This window comes from Sus scrofa, chromosome 5 (assembly GCF_054392235.1).
Source record: "Sus scrofa isolate SSC_HxYL_T2T_F1_AM1 chromosome 5, Sscrofa_HxYL_maternal_Yorkshire_Landrace_v2.0, whole genome shotgun sequence".
Classification (NCBI taxonomy): domain Eukaryota; kingdom Metazoa; phylum Chordata; class Mammalia; order Artiodactyla; family Suidae; genus Sus; species Sus scrofa.
In genome coordinates, this window is record NC_139387.1 from 42,667,929 (window position 1) to 42,685,508 (window position 17,580).

Below are 17,580 nucleotides of genomic sequence, written 5' to 3' on the forward strand. Positions count from 1 at the left end.
GGTAACTCTGCTCCATTAGTCATTCAAAGATCCAGGTTGCTCTTTTGTTTGCTTTGCTTTCCTTTGGTTTTCCACACCTGCAGCTTGTGGAAGTTTCTGAGCTAGGGATGGTACCTGTGCCATAGCTGTAACAGCAGTGAAAATGCTGGATCCTTAACCTGCTGAGTGATGAGGGAACTCCACCATTTTGTTTCTTCACCATCTCCCGGGGCATTGTCCTTGTCTGTATGATCAAATCCAGGTCACAGACATCAGCTAGCTCAAGCTCATAATAAGGAAAAGGAGACATGTTGGCAGCATGAGTACCAGATGGAAAGTGGTGCACATCACTGCTACTGCCATCCCATTGGAGATATATATATATATATATATATATATATATATATATATATATATATAAATTTTTTATGTAAAGTTAATCTCATGGCCATGTGTAAGTTGCAAGGGAGGTTGGGAAATGTACTGAGACTAGACATTAATGTGCCAAGATGAAATACTTCTGTAATATTTCAAGAGGTATTTGGATTGATAGCTAGCCTCTTTATCACAAGTATATAAGTTATGAGAATTTTTGTGCAAAACTCTTTTCTGGAAGGAATCCTAAGAAGCTATTAACAGAAGTTATCTCTGGGGAGACAGATGGAAAGTGGAGGATGGAGACATTTTTCCCCTTTAAAAGTGCCCTTTTCTGCTTCCTCCTACTTACAATATATATATACGTGTGTGTGTGTGTGTGTGTGTGTGTGTGTGTGTATTGTAGTATATATATATTTCTTCTACATCAACAAGGGATGTCTGGGTTGAGATTGGAGAAGTATTTAAGACATTTTCAGAAGGTAAATAATAGGTTTTGTAGGTCATTAAGTAATGAGAGGGGAAATAGTCAAGGAAGGTTCTCAAATTTATGATCAGGCATGAATGGTATTGGCATTAAATGCAAAGGGGAACACTAAACTTTTAGTGAGGGAAGATTGTGAGTTCCATTTTGAACATAATGAATTTGAGTTGGCTGTGTAACACTCACTTTAGAATGTTTAGTAAGCAGGTGGTTATGTAGCTCAAAAACTCATGAGTTACCAATGACATAGAACAAATATTTAGAGTGCCAGACTACATAGGGTAATTTCAATCATAGGAATTGATTAGACTGCTTAGCAAGGGAATATGGAATGAGAAGAGAAGAGGACCTGTGGAATGCCTGCTAACATTAAAGACCAGTTAGTGGAAGATAAAGTGGGAGAGGTGACCTAAGAAGAGTGGCTAGACAGGTAGAAGAAAAAAGCAGTGGAGTATGGTTTCAATGAAGGCATGGGGGAAAGAGTAGTTTCAAAGGAAGAAAATTTCCAAAATGTCACATTCTAAGAGGTCAAGCAAAGTCAGGACCTAAAAATAGCAGATTTGAAGAGAAGTTCATTGATCAAGAAAAAGCCATTTCTGTGGAGTAGAGGAAACTGATAACCAGGTTGGAATGAATCGAGGACTGTTTTGTTGTTGTTGCTTTGTTTTTGTTTTCAGTCACAAGATGCCAACAGCACTTTATTTTTTCTTTTCAATGTGTGTTCTGCAGCTTCCTTGGCCCTTTTTGCCCAGATGCCAAAGAGTCAGGAATTGATTGGCATGGGCCATGCAGAGACTCGCAAAGGCCTTGAAGTTCTTCCCCTTCGTGATGACTCTTGCTTTCTCTCTCTTGTAGACATTCCCTATGGGCATGACTGGTCTGGTCAGTTGGATGGCCACTTTTGAGCTCTTCAGCATCTCTTTGGGGCGGAGGACTTCCTGGGGAAGAGAATGAGCTTAGAGAGGTACTCCTTGAGTTGCTGCACATAGGCCTGCAGGGGTTCCATGCACTTGTTCGACCTCCTGGGATCCACTGAGATCTGAATGGTCTGGGCCACTTTCTTATGAATGCCAACCACCTTCAGCACCTCCAGGCTGAAGCCCCTGCCGGAGCACACCTTCACGTGGTGCCTCACCATGGGGCATCTCACCACCGGCAGCAGCGGGCCGGAGATGGGCCTCTGGACCATGGGACTATGCGGCATGCCTTGGCCTGCTGGGCCTTGTGCCTTTGGATCTTATACACCAGGTGGTTGAACCATTTGGCCACCTGCCGCTGCCACTCCTTGTGGAAATGGGGCTTTAGGATCATGCCATTCTGGCTGGGCACCAGGGTTGCAGCACATGGGCCTCCTCTAAGAGCACATGACCATGGAAAGAAGCTGTTGTTTTAATTTATTTTGTTTTTAAAATAGGACAGATGTGAAAATATTTAAATATTAACATGAAGGATCTAATACAGAATAAAAGTAGTTCTTTATAAAGAAGATAAGCAGAGTATATGTAAAGATATAAGTCCCTGAGAATACAGAAGGGTTTAAAAGAGATTAACCTTAGAAAGAATGAGGCGCTCTTCTTCAGTTGTATTAAAAAGGAGGGAAAGAGGGGGTAGGTATATTTGTCATATTTAGTGACAGAAAACTTCTCAAGTTCCAATCTAAGGACTGTTATGTTTCTCTGTGAAGTAGAGTAGACCAGGTCCTGAGAATAAAGAGGGAGATGGTGAAGTTGGAATTTTGAGGACTGAGAAGATTTGAAATAGTTATTATGGAAAATATAAGAGAGGAAGCTGAACCAAGAATGATAGATATATTCTCTATACAGTTTAATGATTTTCCTCCAGCAGCACCCAGCATCCCTGAAGCAGGCATGGAGCAATGTAGACAGTAAGATTCCCTTATTTCTTTTCCAGCACTGAGGTTTTGTCCTGTGGATGTAAAGGAAAATAGTGCAAGAGAGTTTCAGGGTTTCAACTAGAGAATATGCAAAGCAATGGACCCAAGCCAGATCAAGATGAGAAAACATAATAGATAGAGAAAAACTAGGAGAGAAAGTAGTCTTGTGGAACCAGTGAAATTAATGACGTGTATGACAGCAGTAAATGAGTTAGCAACCTGGAAGTACAGGAGGTTTCAGTCAAGGAGTGGAATGTATAATTTTGTGAGTTCAGAAGTAGAGACATTTTAGGAGATAATGAGATCCAGAATGTGGCTACAAAAGTGACCATTATGGAACATTAGGAAGTTTTGTGATGGTGAAGACATCCAATAACATGGAGACCAAGTTATTGGATGAATTATCCATAAGCATATTATAATCATCTAGGTCCCAGATTTGTAGACAATGACTCAATTTTGACTAAAAAGGAAAATGGTGAGCCAGATACCAAAGTGAATAAGGAGGCATGATCAGAAGGAAGAAGGTATCTTGGGGAAGATTAGTGATGGTGCAGCTAAATAATATCGGCCTCAAAAGGGTCTTTATTGGTTTTAACTGTGGTCCCTAGTCCTTTAGGTGCAAGATTTGAAAGTGAGGGAGGGAGGTGTGACCAACTGATTTTCACAGAAAGTGGTATAAAGTGAAGCAGCTTTGCACATATAGGGATAGTTTGAGTAGGTCTAGGAAGTAGTCATGGAGTTTGTGGCAAAGACAAATGTATTTTATGAACCAAAAGGAGAGCCAGATAGACTCTCTAAAAGATAATTTTTGTTGCTGCTATTGCATTGTATTTTTCTCCAGCTTATTGGGATAGATTCTTTAGGTCTACTTGGGAAACCTATAAATGTCCAGATATGAACCAGCAACGGGCATGGTGGTATTTCTCAATGATACTTGTATTAGTAAAAGTGAAGGGAGTATAGGTGGCCTAGTTATTCCACTTATATAATAAGGAAAAATCAACACTTGTTTGGTGTACTCTGGCCATTTTTCTTGTTCTGTGGACAATATACAGACAATGTAAGTCTGCACATGAAGAACTTTGAAGAGAAGAACCTACTTGGAAACTGTAATTGCTAGACAGTCAATCCACGGGGCTGGATTACCTCCTTTATGGACAAAGTGGCAGGCAGTGAAGTTTCCCATAACCACTAGAATTATGTTCTAATTCTGGAACAGTGTAGATCTGTTATAAAATTTGAATAATAGTCTTCTAATGGACTTTGGGTTGGGCATGGGAATAGTTTATCTGTTAGGCCTCCATTAGGCCACCCAGGCAACCTGTTCTTATCTAGGGTCTGGACACATGTCCTGTAGGTGGCAGTATACTAAAGATATGGCCAGATATGAGTCTAAGAAAAGTTCCAGAGGACAATGTTCAGAGTCTTGACTTGGTCTCAGCCAACCACTGGGCAGCTTCTTGGAAAAAGCAAATGCCTAAAGACAAAGAATATCATCTATTTCTTCAGCTACTGCCAGGATAGCTATGAAATTTCAATGGACTTTTGCTAGTTATAGATACTCATCTGCTAGTTCCTCCTTATCCAGCCTAGTAATTCTAGTTGCAGTTGTGAATTGTACTATAGATTCAGGTTCAAGTTGCTTTGGGGTTAAACTTTTTAGAAATTCAGAACAAGAGGAAGGTTAACAAGAGAGAGTATTAGCTTTGCATTTCTGACTACCTAATATAAATAGTTATATAAAATTAATATCTTTGTAAAAAAGAGCCCATTTTTATTCTAGCATGGTGTGATTTATTTATTTTGGTTAATTGATGAACTTATTTGTTTATTTATTTGCCTTTAAGTTAATTTGCCCTGCAATTATCAGACATTATTGTCACAGGGTGATTGGCCTGTGCTCCAGGTTTAAAGGCAGTCTTTGCAGTGAGTAGCTTTTTGCAGAGGTACAACAGAGATCCTCCAACCCGGGGCCTTAGGACAGGATAAGCTCTGCTTTTGTGTTATAGGTATCTGTTTCAGTGATAAAGGGTTAGGGCAGTAAAAGTGGACTGGGGTAAAAGTAAAGGTGATTGGATGAATTCTTGACTTTTTTGATGGCTAGTATTCTGGCTGCGAGCTAAACAAAATTCATTTGTGCAATAAGAGAATGATATATGATCCGCAAATAATATATCTTTGCATATTCTTGATGGACTTGAAAGCTTGCCATTCAAGAATATCAGATACCTTGTTGGGTGGGTATCATGAAAAACTTGTGATAAGATATGCAGAAATTTGATATTCATGTTTTTAAATATGTATTTCTAAGGTTTTGACTATTCTTCTAGATAGCCCAGAGTGGCCTAACCGTGGAGTTAAATGTCTAATGTTTGTTTTTATAGCTGGCTGCTATATACTCAGTAAATAAGCAACCTTGTTTAAATAACCACAATTAATGTCCCTCTCCTCTCTCAAAAAAATGTCTTTTCTCTATGTTCTCTATCTTTCTTATTCTAGATATTTAAAATAAGCATCTCAATTTGTATCTATTTTGGGACCTCTTTTACTAGCTTAGCTTTGGAAAGGTGATATAATGATTTTTTTTTTCACTTTTCCTCTGTGCTCTGAAATGGATTAAGTCAACTTTGTAAAATCCCATATACATTTACTTGCTCTTTTATATGTTTATGTAATTTTCATGTAGACCTCAGGATAATCCATGCTGCTGAGTCTTTGAGACAATAGGCATTTCAGGATTTTGCAAGTTTTTCGGAAAACTATCATCTCTATGTAACTTTTTATACATTTGTGCCAACCAGAAAGCAATTAATTATAAAACATTCTATAACATCCATTTTTAAAGGAAAATTTTGCTGTGTGCTAAAATGAAAGAAGCTTTAAAACTTGCTCATATTTAAATTATAATACTTTGTTTAAAAGTCATGGGAATTTGTTTCAGAAGAGACTATTTTCTGGAGGAAAAAATGAGGAGGAAGATTGCATCTCTGATTCAAGCACTTCCTTGAGTCCATTTTTTTAAACTAAATCACCTTTGTAAATTAAAATTGATAACCGTATTATTTAAATAACATAAAATTTGATAGGTTTCTCAATGTTTTCTGCTTTTTTTGTAGAGGAGCTCTATGGAGAAGGCCTTATACACAAGGAGTAATGTGTTCTCAGTGTGACGACTATGACAGATGCACAGATTTTCTTTGCAGTAAGATAAAGAAAATAACTGAAACATGAAAAAAATCCATAATGCATTGGATTACAAGAAAATGATGTGGTGAACTCTAGTCTTTCATTATCATGTTAATATTGTTCTTTGATCAGAATGGTATTGTTATATTATTGAAAGTGGTATCAAATAGTATCATCTTTAGATTTTTCTAAACTGCACAGCATTTTCTGCCATCTCATATCCCTATTTCTACCCCTGAGGGCATATGAGAATATCTGAACAAAGGAATGAGAGTTAATAGTTATACCCTGAAAAAGTTTCATGGTTAATTTCTAAAATAGCAGCCTATTTAAGAATGATTCATCTAAAGGATATGATATTCCAAAACATTCATAGAGAAAGGAAGTAAAGTAGCAAGCATTTAATAGCCCTTTATTTTAGGGGTTTTTTTCCCTCCGAGACATTCAAAGATAAAAGTAGAAAATGTTTTGTTAAATTTTTCTTTTAGTTTTTCCAAATATGAGAGCATGTAATCCAAAAGTATAACTCTATCTAAAGTATATGATGCTTAGAGGAATGTGGTAGGGAATAAATGTCACTCTTGGCATGAGAGGAGTCAGAGCCCCAGTAAGAGGAGAATCCACACATTTGAGAGGCCCAAAGCTAGATTTCAGAGTCTGAATGTGGTGGTGGGGGGGGGTGTCCTAGATGGAGAATCAGCCTGTAGGTTGCCAGATTAAGTGCAGGGTTAAATTTGAATTTCAGGAAAACAAAAAAATATTTTTAGTGTAAGCATATCCCAAATGTTGTATGGCTATACTTACACTAAAAAAAAGTATTTATTGTTTTCTGAAATTTGAATATAACTAGGTATCCTGTATTTTTATTTGCTAAACTGGCAACCTTACCACCCTGATGTGGAGTGTCAGAGCCCAAGCAGGAAGTGGAGGGCACCTATGGTGGGAGGGAGAAGAAGCAGTGGAGATTAGAAGCATACTGGGAAGTTGATCAAATAAGTAGGTTAATGATAATGCAACCAGTTTTCTCACCATGGGAGAATGGAGTACAAATATGTAAAGGAAGAAAACAAGCATGAATCTTGTGTTGATGATTTGGAAATAGAGTTATTAGAACTTACAGTTTTCAATAAATATGTATATATTAACATACATACATATTTTCCTTGGCTCTGAAATGGCCTTGGAAGAGTGTTCAGTGAGCACAACTAGCCCCCAGATGTTGGTTTCTAAATTCTAGTCTGCACTAAAGGGAAACAAACCCTGGGAATAAAAACACAGAACATCTTTTTATACCTGCAAGCAAGGAAGTGCTCAAAAAGTAATGGGGACATGTAACATAAAAGACACACAAGGACAGAGAAGCCATCTTGAAGAGCTCTTACTGGTAAAATCTGGGCCAAAGTAATAATAGTAGTCATTTATAACTCAGTAGATAAAACAGGAAGTTATGATTCATACTGATGTAATTTAATACATGAATGAATTAAAAGTTTGATGAGGAACAGTATATTTGTATAGTTCCAAAGTAATTACTTAATTACTAAGGGAAAAGAGTAACTTCACAATAGAGCAACCTGGGACAAAACCCTAATAAAATGATCAGAGTGAACATCACCAGTAGTGGGAAATATTAAAACCAAAACCCTGAATCACCTGAGAGAATGCAGTGAGAAAAGCAGAGCATCACTTCTCTACTGTTCCATCCAAAGATGCATAACCTAATCCAACCACAAAGAAGCATCAACTAAATCAAAATTACAGATTTGTTTAAAAATTTGAGGATTTTTCCACAAAATAACTGACTTTGTTGTCTTTGTCAAGATCCTGAATGTCAAATAAAGAATGAAGAACTGTCCCAGACTGATGAAAATAGAGATATGAAAACAAAATGTAATGCATGATTCTAAACATAGTTCTTTTGCTATAAAGGACACTATTTAGCACAATTGGCAAAAACTGAGAGTTAAAGATTAGATGGTAGTAGCAATGTTACTTGTCCTAATTTTGATGGTTGTACTATGGTTATGTAAAAGATTGCCCTTGTTTATGGAAAATACTAAGTACCCTGGGATAATAAGGTATCAGATTGGCAACTTGCATTAAAATGGCTCAAAATACGGAGTTCCCTTCGTGGCTCAGTGGTTAACGAATTCAGCTAGAAACCAAGAGGTTGCGGGTTTGATCCCTGGCCTTGCTCAGTGGGTTAAGGATCCAGCATTGCCGTGAGCTGTGGTGTAGTTTACAGATGCGGCTCGGATCCTGCATTGCTCTGGCTCTGGCATAGGCCGGTGGCTACAGCTCCAATTTGACCCCTAGCCTGGGAACCTCCATATGCCGTGGAAGCAGCCCAAGAAATGGCCAAAAAAAAAAAGAAAAAAAAGGTTCAAAATAAAGGTTATTTGTACTACATTGCAACTTTTTTGTACGTTCAAATTTCTTTTTGATATTTTAAAAATTCTCAAAAAAAAAAAAAAAGAGAGCAGAATCTAAGGAAAGTAAATCAGTTTGAAGTTTTTTGTTATAGTCCATGGGAGAGATGAGGTTCATATTAGAGTATTTGTAAGAGAAATTAAGATGAAGAGGATTTTGATTAATATTTGTGGAGCAAAATTAGCAAGTGTTCTACACTAATTGACATAATAACGAAAAAAAGGAAGAGTCCAATATAAATGTCAGTTTTGCAGTTTGGGTGATAATGCAGCAAGTCATTGAGATGTGAATTATATGAAGAAAGGAAGCTATGGAAAATAGATGATGGGTTCAGTTTTGGTCACTATTAACTTTAAATACCTATTTAACATTTGAGCAGGTAAGACCAATAAACTTAAGGTACAGATCAGGGCTGTGTTTCATAATCATTAATATATAGTTTAGACTAAAAATGTGAAAAAGGAAGGACTCACTCAGATACAACTCATCCAAGTACAAAGAAAGAAGAATAGTACACCAAGAATAGAATCCTAGGGGAAAAATAAGGAGAAGGAGAAGAGGGTACCCTAGTGTACCCATTCATTGAATTGGCAATATGAAAATCATCATTAGGAACCTGAAAGAAGTTTCAGAGGAATAGCAGGGTAGCAGCCAGATTTCTATGGGTTGAAAGTGAGTGGAAAGTGAAGTAATAGAAATATCTAGAATAATATGACTGTTAAAAGGCTTGGTTGAGAAATTTCCACTTTAAAAATAGCATCTTACCGGTAGATTCCATTAAAAGTTTCTCTTAATTCTGCATTAAAATACAAATAAAAACCTTTTATTTAGCTAACCAACAAACATTTATTCAATGGTAACTGTGTGCCAGACATTGCACCATGCACAGGAAATAAAATGCTAAGGAGAGAGAAGTACTTTCTATCCTCTTTGAACTTAGAGTCTAGCTGGGAAGATTGGCATTTAAAATAAGTAATATCATAAAGTATAAAACTATTGTTTAAATGTTTTATTTATTCAAAATTCTATTAATTTTTAGATTAATAGATTCAAAATATCACCATTCCACTAAGATACAGAATAGCTCCATCATGCCAAAAACTTACTCCCTTGTGTTATCCTTTAATAGTCACACCTTCCTTCCATTTCTAATTCTGGCAACCTCCAAGGTGTTCTTCACCATTCTAGTTTGTCTTTTTGAGAATGTCATATAAATGGAATCACATGGTTTGTAATCTTTGAAGACTGGCTTCCTTCCTTTGTTCACATGATCCTTTGGGATTCATCCAAGTTATTGTATATGTTAATAGTTCTTTCTCTGCTGAGTAATATTCCATTACATGATGTACCACAGTTTGTTGATCCATTCACTCATTAAAGGACATCTGGATTGTTTCCATTTCTTGGCAATTGTGAACAAAGTACTTACAAACATTTGTGTTGTGTACAGGTTTTTGTGTGGTTAAGTTTTTATTTCTCTAGGGTAAATACCCAGAAGTAAAATTACTGGATCATATGGTAAATGTGTGTGAGACATTGTAGGTACATGACAGATGTGTTTCCAGAAAATGGCTATACCATTTCTCATTTCCACTAGCAATGTATGGGCATTCCAGTTGATTTGTTCTCTCTTGAGCATTTGGTATTGTCAGTATTTTTATTTCAGTCATTCTAATTGGTGGATTGTAGTATCTCATCTTGGTTTTAATTTGCATTTTCCTAATGGCTACCCATTTGGAACATCTTTTCATGTTCTGTTTGCCTTCATCATGTCCTCTCTGATGAAATGTCTGTTCACATCCTTTTCCCTTTTTTAAATTGGATTGTTTATTTTGGGTTTTGAGAGTTCTTTACATACTTTAGGTGTAAACCTTTTGATTAGTATATATTTGAAAATTTATTTATTTTGCACTGTACAGCATGGGGACCAAGTTACACATACATGTATACATAGTTTTTCCTCCCATTGTTGTGTTATGATGTAAGTATCTAGACACAGTTCTCAATGCTACACAGCAGGATCTTATGGTAAATCCATTCCAAGAGCAATAGTTTGCGTCCCATAACCCCAAGCTCCCGATGCCTCCCACTCACTACCTCTCCTCCCAGGCAGCCACAAGTCTGTTCTCCAAGTCTATGATTTTCTTTTCTGTGGAAAGATTCGTTTGTGCTGTATATTAGATTCCAATTATAAGTGATATCATATGGTATTTGTCTTTCTCTTTCTGACATACTTCACTCAGTATGAGAGTCTCTAGTTCCATCCATGTTGCTGCAAATGGCATCATTTTGTTCTTTTCTATGGCTGAATAGTATTCCATTCTGTATATGTACCACATCTTCCTAAACCAGTCGTCTGTCGATGGATATTTGGGTTGTTTCCATGTCTTGGCTATTGTGACTAGTGCTGCAATGAACATCTGGTGCATGTGTCTTTTTTAAGGAAAGTTTTCTCCGTATATATGTGCAAGAGTGGGATTGCAGGGTCATATGGAAGGTCTATGTATAGATTTCTAAGGTATCTCCAAACTGTTCTCCATAGTGGCTGTACCAGTTTATATTCCCACCAGCAGTGCAGAAGGGTTCCCTTTTCACCACAACCCCTCTAGCCCTTGTTATTTGTGGACTTCTTAATGATGGCCATTCTGACTGGTGGGAGGTGGTATCTCATGGTAGTTTTGATTTGCATTTCTCTTATAATCAGCGATGTTGAGCATTTTTTCATGTGTTTGTTGGCCATCTGTATATCTTCCTTGGAGAAATGTCTGTTCAGGTCTTTTGCCCATTTTTCCATTGATTGATTGCCTTTTTTGCTGTTGAGTTGTATAAGTTGCTTGTATAGTGTAGAGATTAAGCCCTTGTCCATTCAAATAGATCATTTGAAACTATTTTCTCCCATTCTGGAAGTTGTCTTTTTGTTTTCTTTTTGGTTTCCTTTGCTGTGCAAAAGCTTTTCAGTTTGATGAGGTCCCATGGGTTTATGTTTGCTCTTATTTCTGTTGCTTTGGGAGACTGGCCTAAGAAAATATTCATGATGTTGATGTCAGAGAGTGTTTTGCCGATGTTCTCTTCTAGGAGTTTGATGGTGTTTTGTCTTATATTTAAGTCTTTCAGCCATTTGGAGTTTATTTTTGTGCATGGTGTGAGGGTGTGTTCTAGTTTCATTGCTTTGCATGCAGCTGTCCAGGTTTCCCAGCAATGCTTACTGAATAGACTTTCTTTTTCCCATTTTATGTTCTTGCCTCCCTTGTCAAAGATTAATTGACCATAGGTGTCAGGGTTTATTTCTGGGTTCTCTATTCTGTTCTATTGGTCCGTCTGTCTGTTTTGATACCAGTACCACACTGTTTTGATGACTGTGGCATTGTAATATTGCTTGAAGTCTGGGAGAGTTATGCCTCCTGCTTAGTTTTTGTTTCTCAGGATTGCTTTGGCAATTCTGGGTCTTTTGTTGTTCCATATAAATTGTGGGATTATGTGTTCTAGTTCTGTGGAAAATGTCATGGGTCATTTGATAGGGATTGCATTGAATCTGTAGATTGCTTTGGGTAGTATGGCCATTTTTACAGTATTGATTTTTCCAATCCAGGAACATGGAATATCTTTCCATTTCTTTACGTCTTCTTTAATTTCTTTAAGTTTTATAGTTCTCGGCATATAAGTCCTTTACCTCCTTGGTCAGGTGTATTCCCAGGTATTTGATTTTTGGAGGTGCAATTTTAAAAGGTGTTGTATTTTTGTATTCCTTTTCTAATATTTCATTGCTGGTATACAGAAATGTGACTGATTTCTGAATGTTAATCTTATATCCTGCTACTTTGCCAAATTTGTTGATCAGTTCAGGTAGTTCTTGGGTTGAGTCCTTAGAGTTTTCTAGGTATAGTATAATGTCATCTGCATACAGTGACAGTTTTATCTCTTCTCTTCCTATTTGGATGCCTTTTATTTATTTTGTTTGTCTAATTGCTGTGGCTACGACTTCCAAAACTATGTCGAATAACAGTGGTGAGAGTGGGCATCCCTGTCTTGTTCCAGATTTTGGAGGGAAAGCTTTCAATTTTTCCCCATTATTATAGTTGCTGTGAGTTTGTCATAAATGGCTTTGATTATGTTCAGGAATCTTCCCTCTATACCCACTTTGGCAAGAGTTTTATCATAAATCGATGTTGGACTTTGTCAAATGCTTTTTGTGCATCTATTGAGATGATCATATGATTTTTGACTTTTCTTTTGTTAATGTGGTGTATGACGTTGATTGATTTGTGTATGTTGAACAATCCTTATGAACCTGGGATGAACCCTACCTGGTCAAGGTGTGTGATCTTTTTGATATGTTGTTGGATTCGATTGGCTAGAATTTTGTTGATAATTTTTGCATCTATATTCATCAAAGATATTGGCCAATAGTTTCCTTTTTTGGTGGTATATTTGTCTGGTTTTGGAATTAGGGTGATGGTGGCCTCATAGAATGTCTTTGGGAGTGGACCTTCTTCCTAAACCTTAGGTTTAAGGAGGATGGGCACCAGATCCCCTTTGTATGTTTGGTAGAATTCGCCTGTAAAGCCATCTGGTCCTGGACTTTTATTTGTAGGGAGTGTTTTTATGATGTATTGAGTTTCATTTCTAGTGATCGGTCTGTTCATTTGGTCTGTTTCTTCTTGATTCAGTTTTGGCAGGCTGTAAGATTCTAGAAAGTCATCCATTTCTTCCAGATTGTCAAATTTGTAGGCACATAGTTGTTCATGGTATTCTCTTATGTTTTTTTTGTATTTCTGCAGTATCCGTATGCATTGTGAATTCTCCTTTTTCATTTCTAATTTTGTTTATTTGGGTTCTCTCTCTCTTCTTAGTGAGTCTAGCCAGGGGTTTGTCAATTTTGCTTACCTTTTCAAAGAACCAGCTCTTGGTTTTATTAATATTCTCTATTGTTTTTTGAATCTCTATTTTATTGATTTCCTCTTTGATCTTTATAATTTCCTTCCTTCTCCTGACATTAGGGTTTTTTTGTTCCTTATCTAATTCATTTAGGGGGTGGGTTTGGTTTTCAACTTGAGATTTTTCTTCATTTTTGAGGAAGGCCTGTACCGCTATGAGTTTCCCTCTGAGCACTGCTTTTGTGGCGTCCCATAGATTTTGAGAGGTTGTGTCTTCTTTATCATTTGTTTCAAGATATTTTTTAATTTCCTTCTTGATTTCCTCATTCACCCATTGCTTTTTTAGTAGCATGTTGTTTGGTCTCCATGTAGTAGGTTTTTTCTCATTTCTTTTCCCATGGTTGATTTCTAGTTTCATGGCATTGTGGTCAGAGAAGATTCTTGAAATAATTTTTATGCTTCTAAGCTTGTTGAGGTTAGCTTTGTGCCCCAGTATGTGATCAATTCTTGAGAATGTTCCATGCACACTTGAGAAGAATGTGTATTCTGATTTTTTTGGATGTAGTGTCCTGAAGATGTCAATTAGGTCTAACTTTTCTATTATTTCCTTTAGGATCTCTGTTGCTTTATTGGTTTTCTGTCTAGAGGATCTGTCCACTGACGTGAGTGGGGTGTTAAAGTCTCCTACTATGACTGTATTCCCATCAATTTCTCCCTTTATGTCTGTTAATATTTGTGGTATGTATCTGGGTGCTCCTGTATTTGGGGCAGATATGTTGATGATAGTAATATCCTCTTCTTCAATGGATCCCTTAATCATTCAATAGTGTCCTTCTTTGTCCTTCTTTATGTCTTTTGTTTTAAAGTCACTTTTGTCTGATGTGAGTATTGCAACTCCTGCTTTCCTGTCATGTCTATTGGCATGAAATATTTTTTTCCTACCCCTTCACTATCAATCTATATGTGTCCTTTGTCCTAAGGTGAGTTTCTTGTAGGCAGCAGATTGAAGGTTTTTGCCTTTTTATCCAATTGGCCACTCTGTGTCTTTTGATCAGAGCATTCAGTCCATTGAAATTTAAGGTGATAATTGATAGATGTTTATTTATTGCCATTTTAAACCTCGTTTTCCAGTTGACTCTATGATTCTCCATTCTTCCTTTCTGTTTTTGGTTGGATGGTCGCCAATTATTTTCTGCTTCAGTATTTTTCTTTTCATTTTTTGGGAATGTAATATTTGGTTTTCATTTGTGCTTGCCCTGTTTTTTAAGTATGTCAACCCTTTCCTATAATTGCGTGTTGTTGCCTGGTAGTCCTTCAGGTTCACACACTTCATTACCATAATAAAATGTTAAAAAAAGAAAATTAAAAAAAAGTGTCTAATTATTTCCTTTACTTCCCTTGCCCACATTTTATGATTTTGATGTCTCATTTTTTCTTTTTAATTTTTTTTAAACATCTTCATGATTAGATCTGTATGCTGGCTTATTTGAGTGATTGCTCTCTGATTGTGGTTTCCTCCATCTTACTTCTTCATCTCTCTTTTTTTTTTTTTTATTTATAGAAGCCCTTCCAATATTTCTTTTAGAATGGGTTTTATATTGCTGTATTCTTTTAGCTTTTGTTTGTTGGAAAAAATTTTTATTTCCCCTTCTATTTTAAATGATATTCTTCCTGGATAGAGTATTCTAGGTTGCATATTTTTCCCTTTCATCTCTTTAAATATCTCTTGCCATTCCCTTCTTTCCTGTAGAGTTTCTGTAGAGAAATCAGCTGATAGCCTTATGGAGGTCCCCTTATAATTGACACTTTGCTTTTCTCTTGCTGCCTTTAGGATCTTCTCTTTATCAATTTTTGCCATTTTTATTATAATGTAACTTGGTGTAGGTCTATTTGGGTTCAACTTGTTTGGCGCTCTCTGTGCTTCCTGTATCTTGAACTCAGTATCCTTTAGATTTGGGAAGTTTCCAATGATAATTTCTTCAAATATATTTTCAATCCCCTTATCTTTTTCTTCTCCTTCTGGAATTCCTATTATGCATAGATTGGTCTGCCTTATATTATCCCATAGGTATCTTATATTTCTTTCATTGGTTTTCATTTGGTTTTCTGTCTGCTGTCCTGTTTGGGTGATTTCCATTATTCTATCTTCCACATCACTGATTCGTTCTTCTGCATTATTCATTCTGGTTTTTACTGCCCTTAGTTCAGTTTGTATCTCTTTAAATGAATTTTCTAGTTTTTCTTGGCTCCTCCTTATATTTTCTAGTTCCTTTCTGAGGGTATCTGCATTACTGTTCATATCTTCTCTTAATTCCTTCAGTATTTTCACTGTTTCTCTTTTGAACTCCAGGTTTGTCAGACTGCAGAGCTCTGTTTCATTGTTGACTGCTTTAGGTGAATTCTCCTGTTGGTTTAACTGGGAATGGTTTCTGAGCGTCTTCATCTTGCTTGTTATTTTCTTTTTCATGGTGGAATTGCACTCCCTGTGGCCAGGCAGGTTTTGCCCTGGCACTGCTGTGGAGTGTTTCCCAAGGGCTGGAAGTGTTGGCTGGTTTTTGAGGCAGTGGGGCATCTCCCAAGGGTGGGCAGGACTGACAGGGTCTCTCTGAAGCAAAAGAGGACTTCCCGAGGGCAGGTGGGACTGGAAGGTGGGCATCTCAATGGAGGCAGACTTCCTGTAGCTGGGAAGGGCTTGCCCCAGCACTTCTGGGCTGCAGAGCTCTTCCAGGGGGTGGGCAGTGCTAGGCAGCTGCTCTGCAGAAGTGCAGTGCCTTTTGAGGGCAGGCGGGGCTTGCTGGGTTGCTTGGAGGCAAAGAAGCACTTCCCCATTGCAGACAGAACTGGCAGGACCACAACGCAATGAAGGCAGACTTTCTGTGGCTAGGCAGGTCTTGCCCTGGTGCTTTTGGGCCATAGAGCTCTTCCAGGGGGCAGGGAATGCTGGGCAGCTGCTCCATGGGAGTGTAGCCCCTCCAGAAGGCAGGAAGGCCAGGCTGGTAAAAGCCCTGGAGGTGGTTTGCTTTCCATGAGTGGTGAGGCCAGCCCTCCAGGATGGCAGGCAGCCTCAGGTCAGGCGTGCACGGGGGCAGTGGAGAGGGGATGCACTGGGAAGCACTGCTCTCTGCTAGCTGGTGGGCAAGCACTCTTGCTGGTGTGCAAGGAGTATTCTATGGCAGCCCACCCCGCCTCCTCTCCCCTCCCCAACACTGGCACCTTGTCTCTCCTGAGGGTCCATATCGTCTCCCAGGTTCCCTCTGTTGTGGCTTTCCACTCACCAGCCCTTAGTGTATTGCTCCCTCCACCTGCTACACAGGGCTTCCTAATCCCTCAGGCTGTCTCCACACCACCAACCCTAGCCTGCTCCCAGGGACTAATCTCCGGAGCTGAGGTCTTGGTGCCCAGTTCCCACCCGAGCATCTCGGTTTTTGGTGATTGTGCCAGTAGTTCAGATGATCTGTTCAGCTCTCACTCTGCTTTTCAGCTCTCAGACCTACTGCTGTGCTCTTCTCAGCGTCTGGAGATCCCTCTGACTCTGTTGGTCTTTCCCTCGATTAGGTGACTTTCCAGGGTGTGGGTTCCCTTTCTCCTTCACAGTTCCCTTTCAGAAGCACCCATCAGATCTTGATTCTTCTCTCACTCTCCTATTTTCTCCTGTTTTACCCAGTTATATCATGAGATTCTTCCCATTTTGGAGGTTTTAAGTTCTTCTGCCAGTGTTTAGTTGCTGTTCTGTGCAAGTCGCTTAACATGTAGATGTGGTTTTTTTGTTGTGTTTGTGGGAGAGGGTGAGCGTGTCCCCCCTTCTCTTCCACCATCTTGCCTCCAATCTATATTTGAAAATATTTTCTCACAGTCTATAGCTTATCTTTTCATTCTCTTAACAGTGTCTTTCATGAAACAAAGTTATAATCAAGTCCAACTATCAATTTTTTTCCTTTATTGGATTCTTTTGTTTTCATACCTGGGAACTCTCCAATACCCTGAGTTCAAAGATTTTCTCCTATATTTTCTTCTAAAACTCATACAGTTTTACATTTAGATTTATGATCAATTTTAAGTTAAATTTTAATAAAATGCAAAGTTTATCCTGAAGTTCTTTTATTGATTGATTGATTGCATGTGCAAGACCAAGTATTATAGCACCATTTGTGGAAAAAGCTACATTTTACCATTGAACTACTTTTGTACTTTGGCAAAAATCAGTTGAGCATATTCGTGTGGGTCTATTTCATCTTCTCTATTCTATTCTATTATTTGTCTATCTTTCTACCAATCCATACTGTTCTAGTGCCTGGTCCTTCCATATAAGTTTTGTTTGTTTGTTTGTTTGCTTTTTAGGCCCACATATGCTGCAT

At 37.9% G+C, this 17,580-nt stretch overlaps 1 protein-coding gene and 1 pseudogene across 3 annotated transcripts in view; one reads left to right on the top strand and one right to left on the bottom strand.

Moving 5' to 3' along the window:
* GLIPR1L2 (GLIPR1 like 2) overlaps positions 1–17,580 on the top strand; it is a 57,549-nt gene that overhangs the window by 23,795 nt on the left and 16,174 nt on the right. For 2 of the 3 annotated variants that reach the window (XM_021093123.2, XM_085025093.1), the window contains exon 4: positions 5,852–7,068. In XM_021093123.2, the coding sequence (XP_020948782.2) occupies positions 5,852–5,966 (115 nt within the window). In that variant the 3' untranslated portion in view covers positions 5,967–7,068. Of the gene's footprint in view, positions 1–5,851; positions 7,069–17,580 lie in introns of those variants that run through there. The other variant, XM_085025092.1, reaches the window with a different exon arrangement.
* LOC102164670 (large ribosomal subunit protein eL13 pseudogene) lies at positions 1,512–3,921 on the bottom strand (annotated as a pseudogene).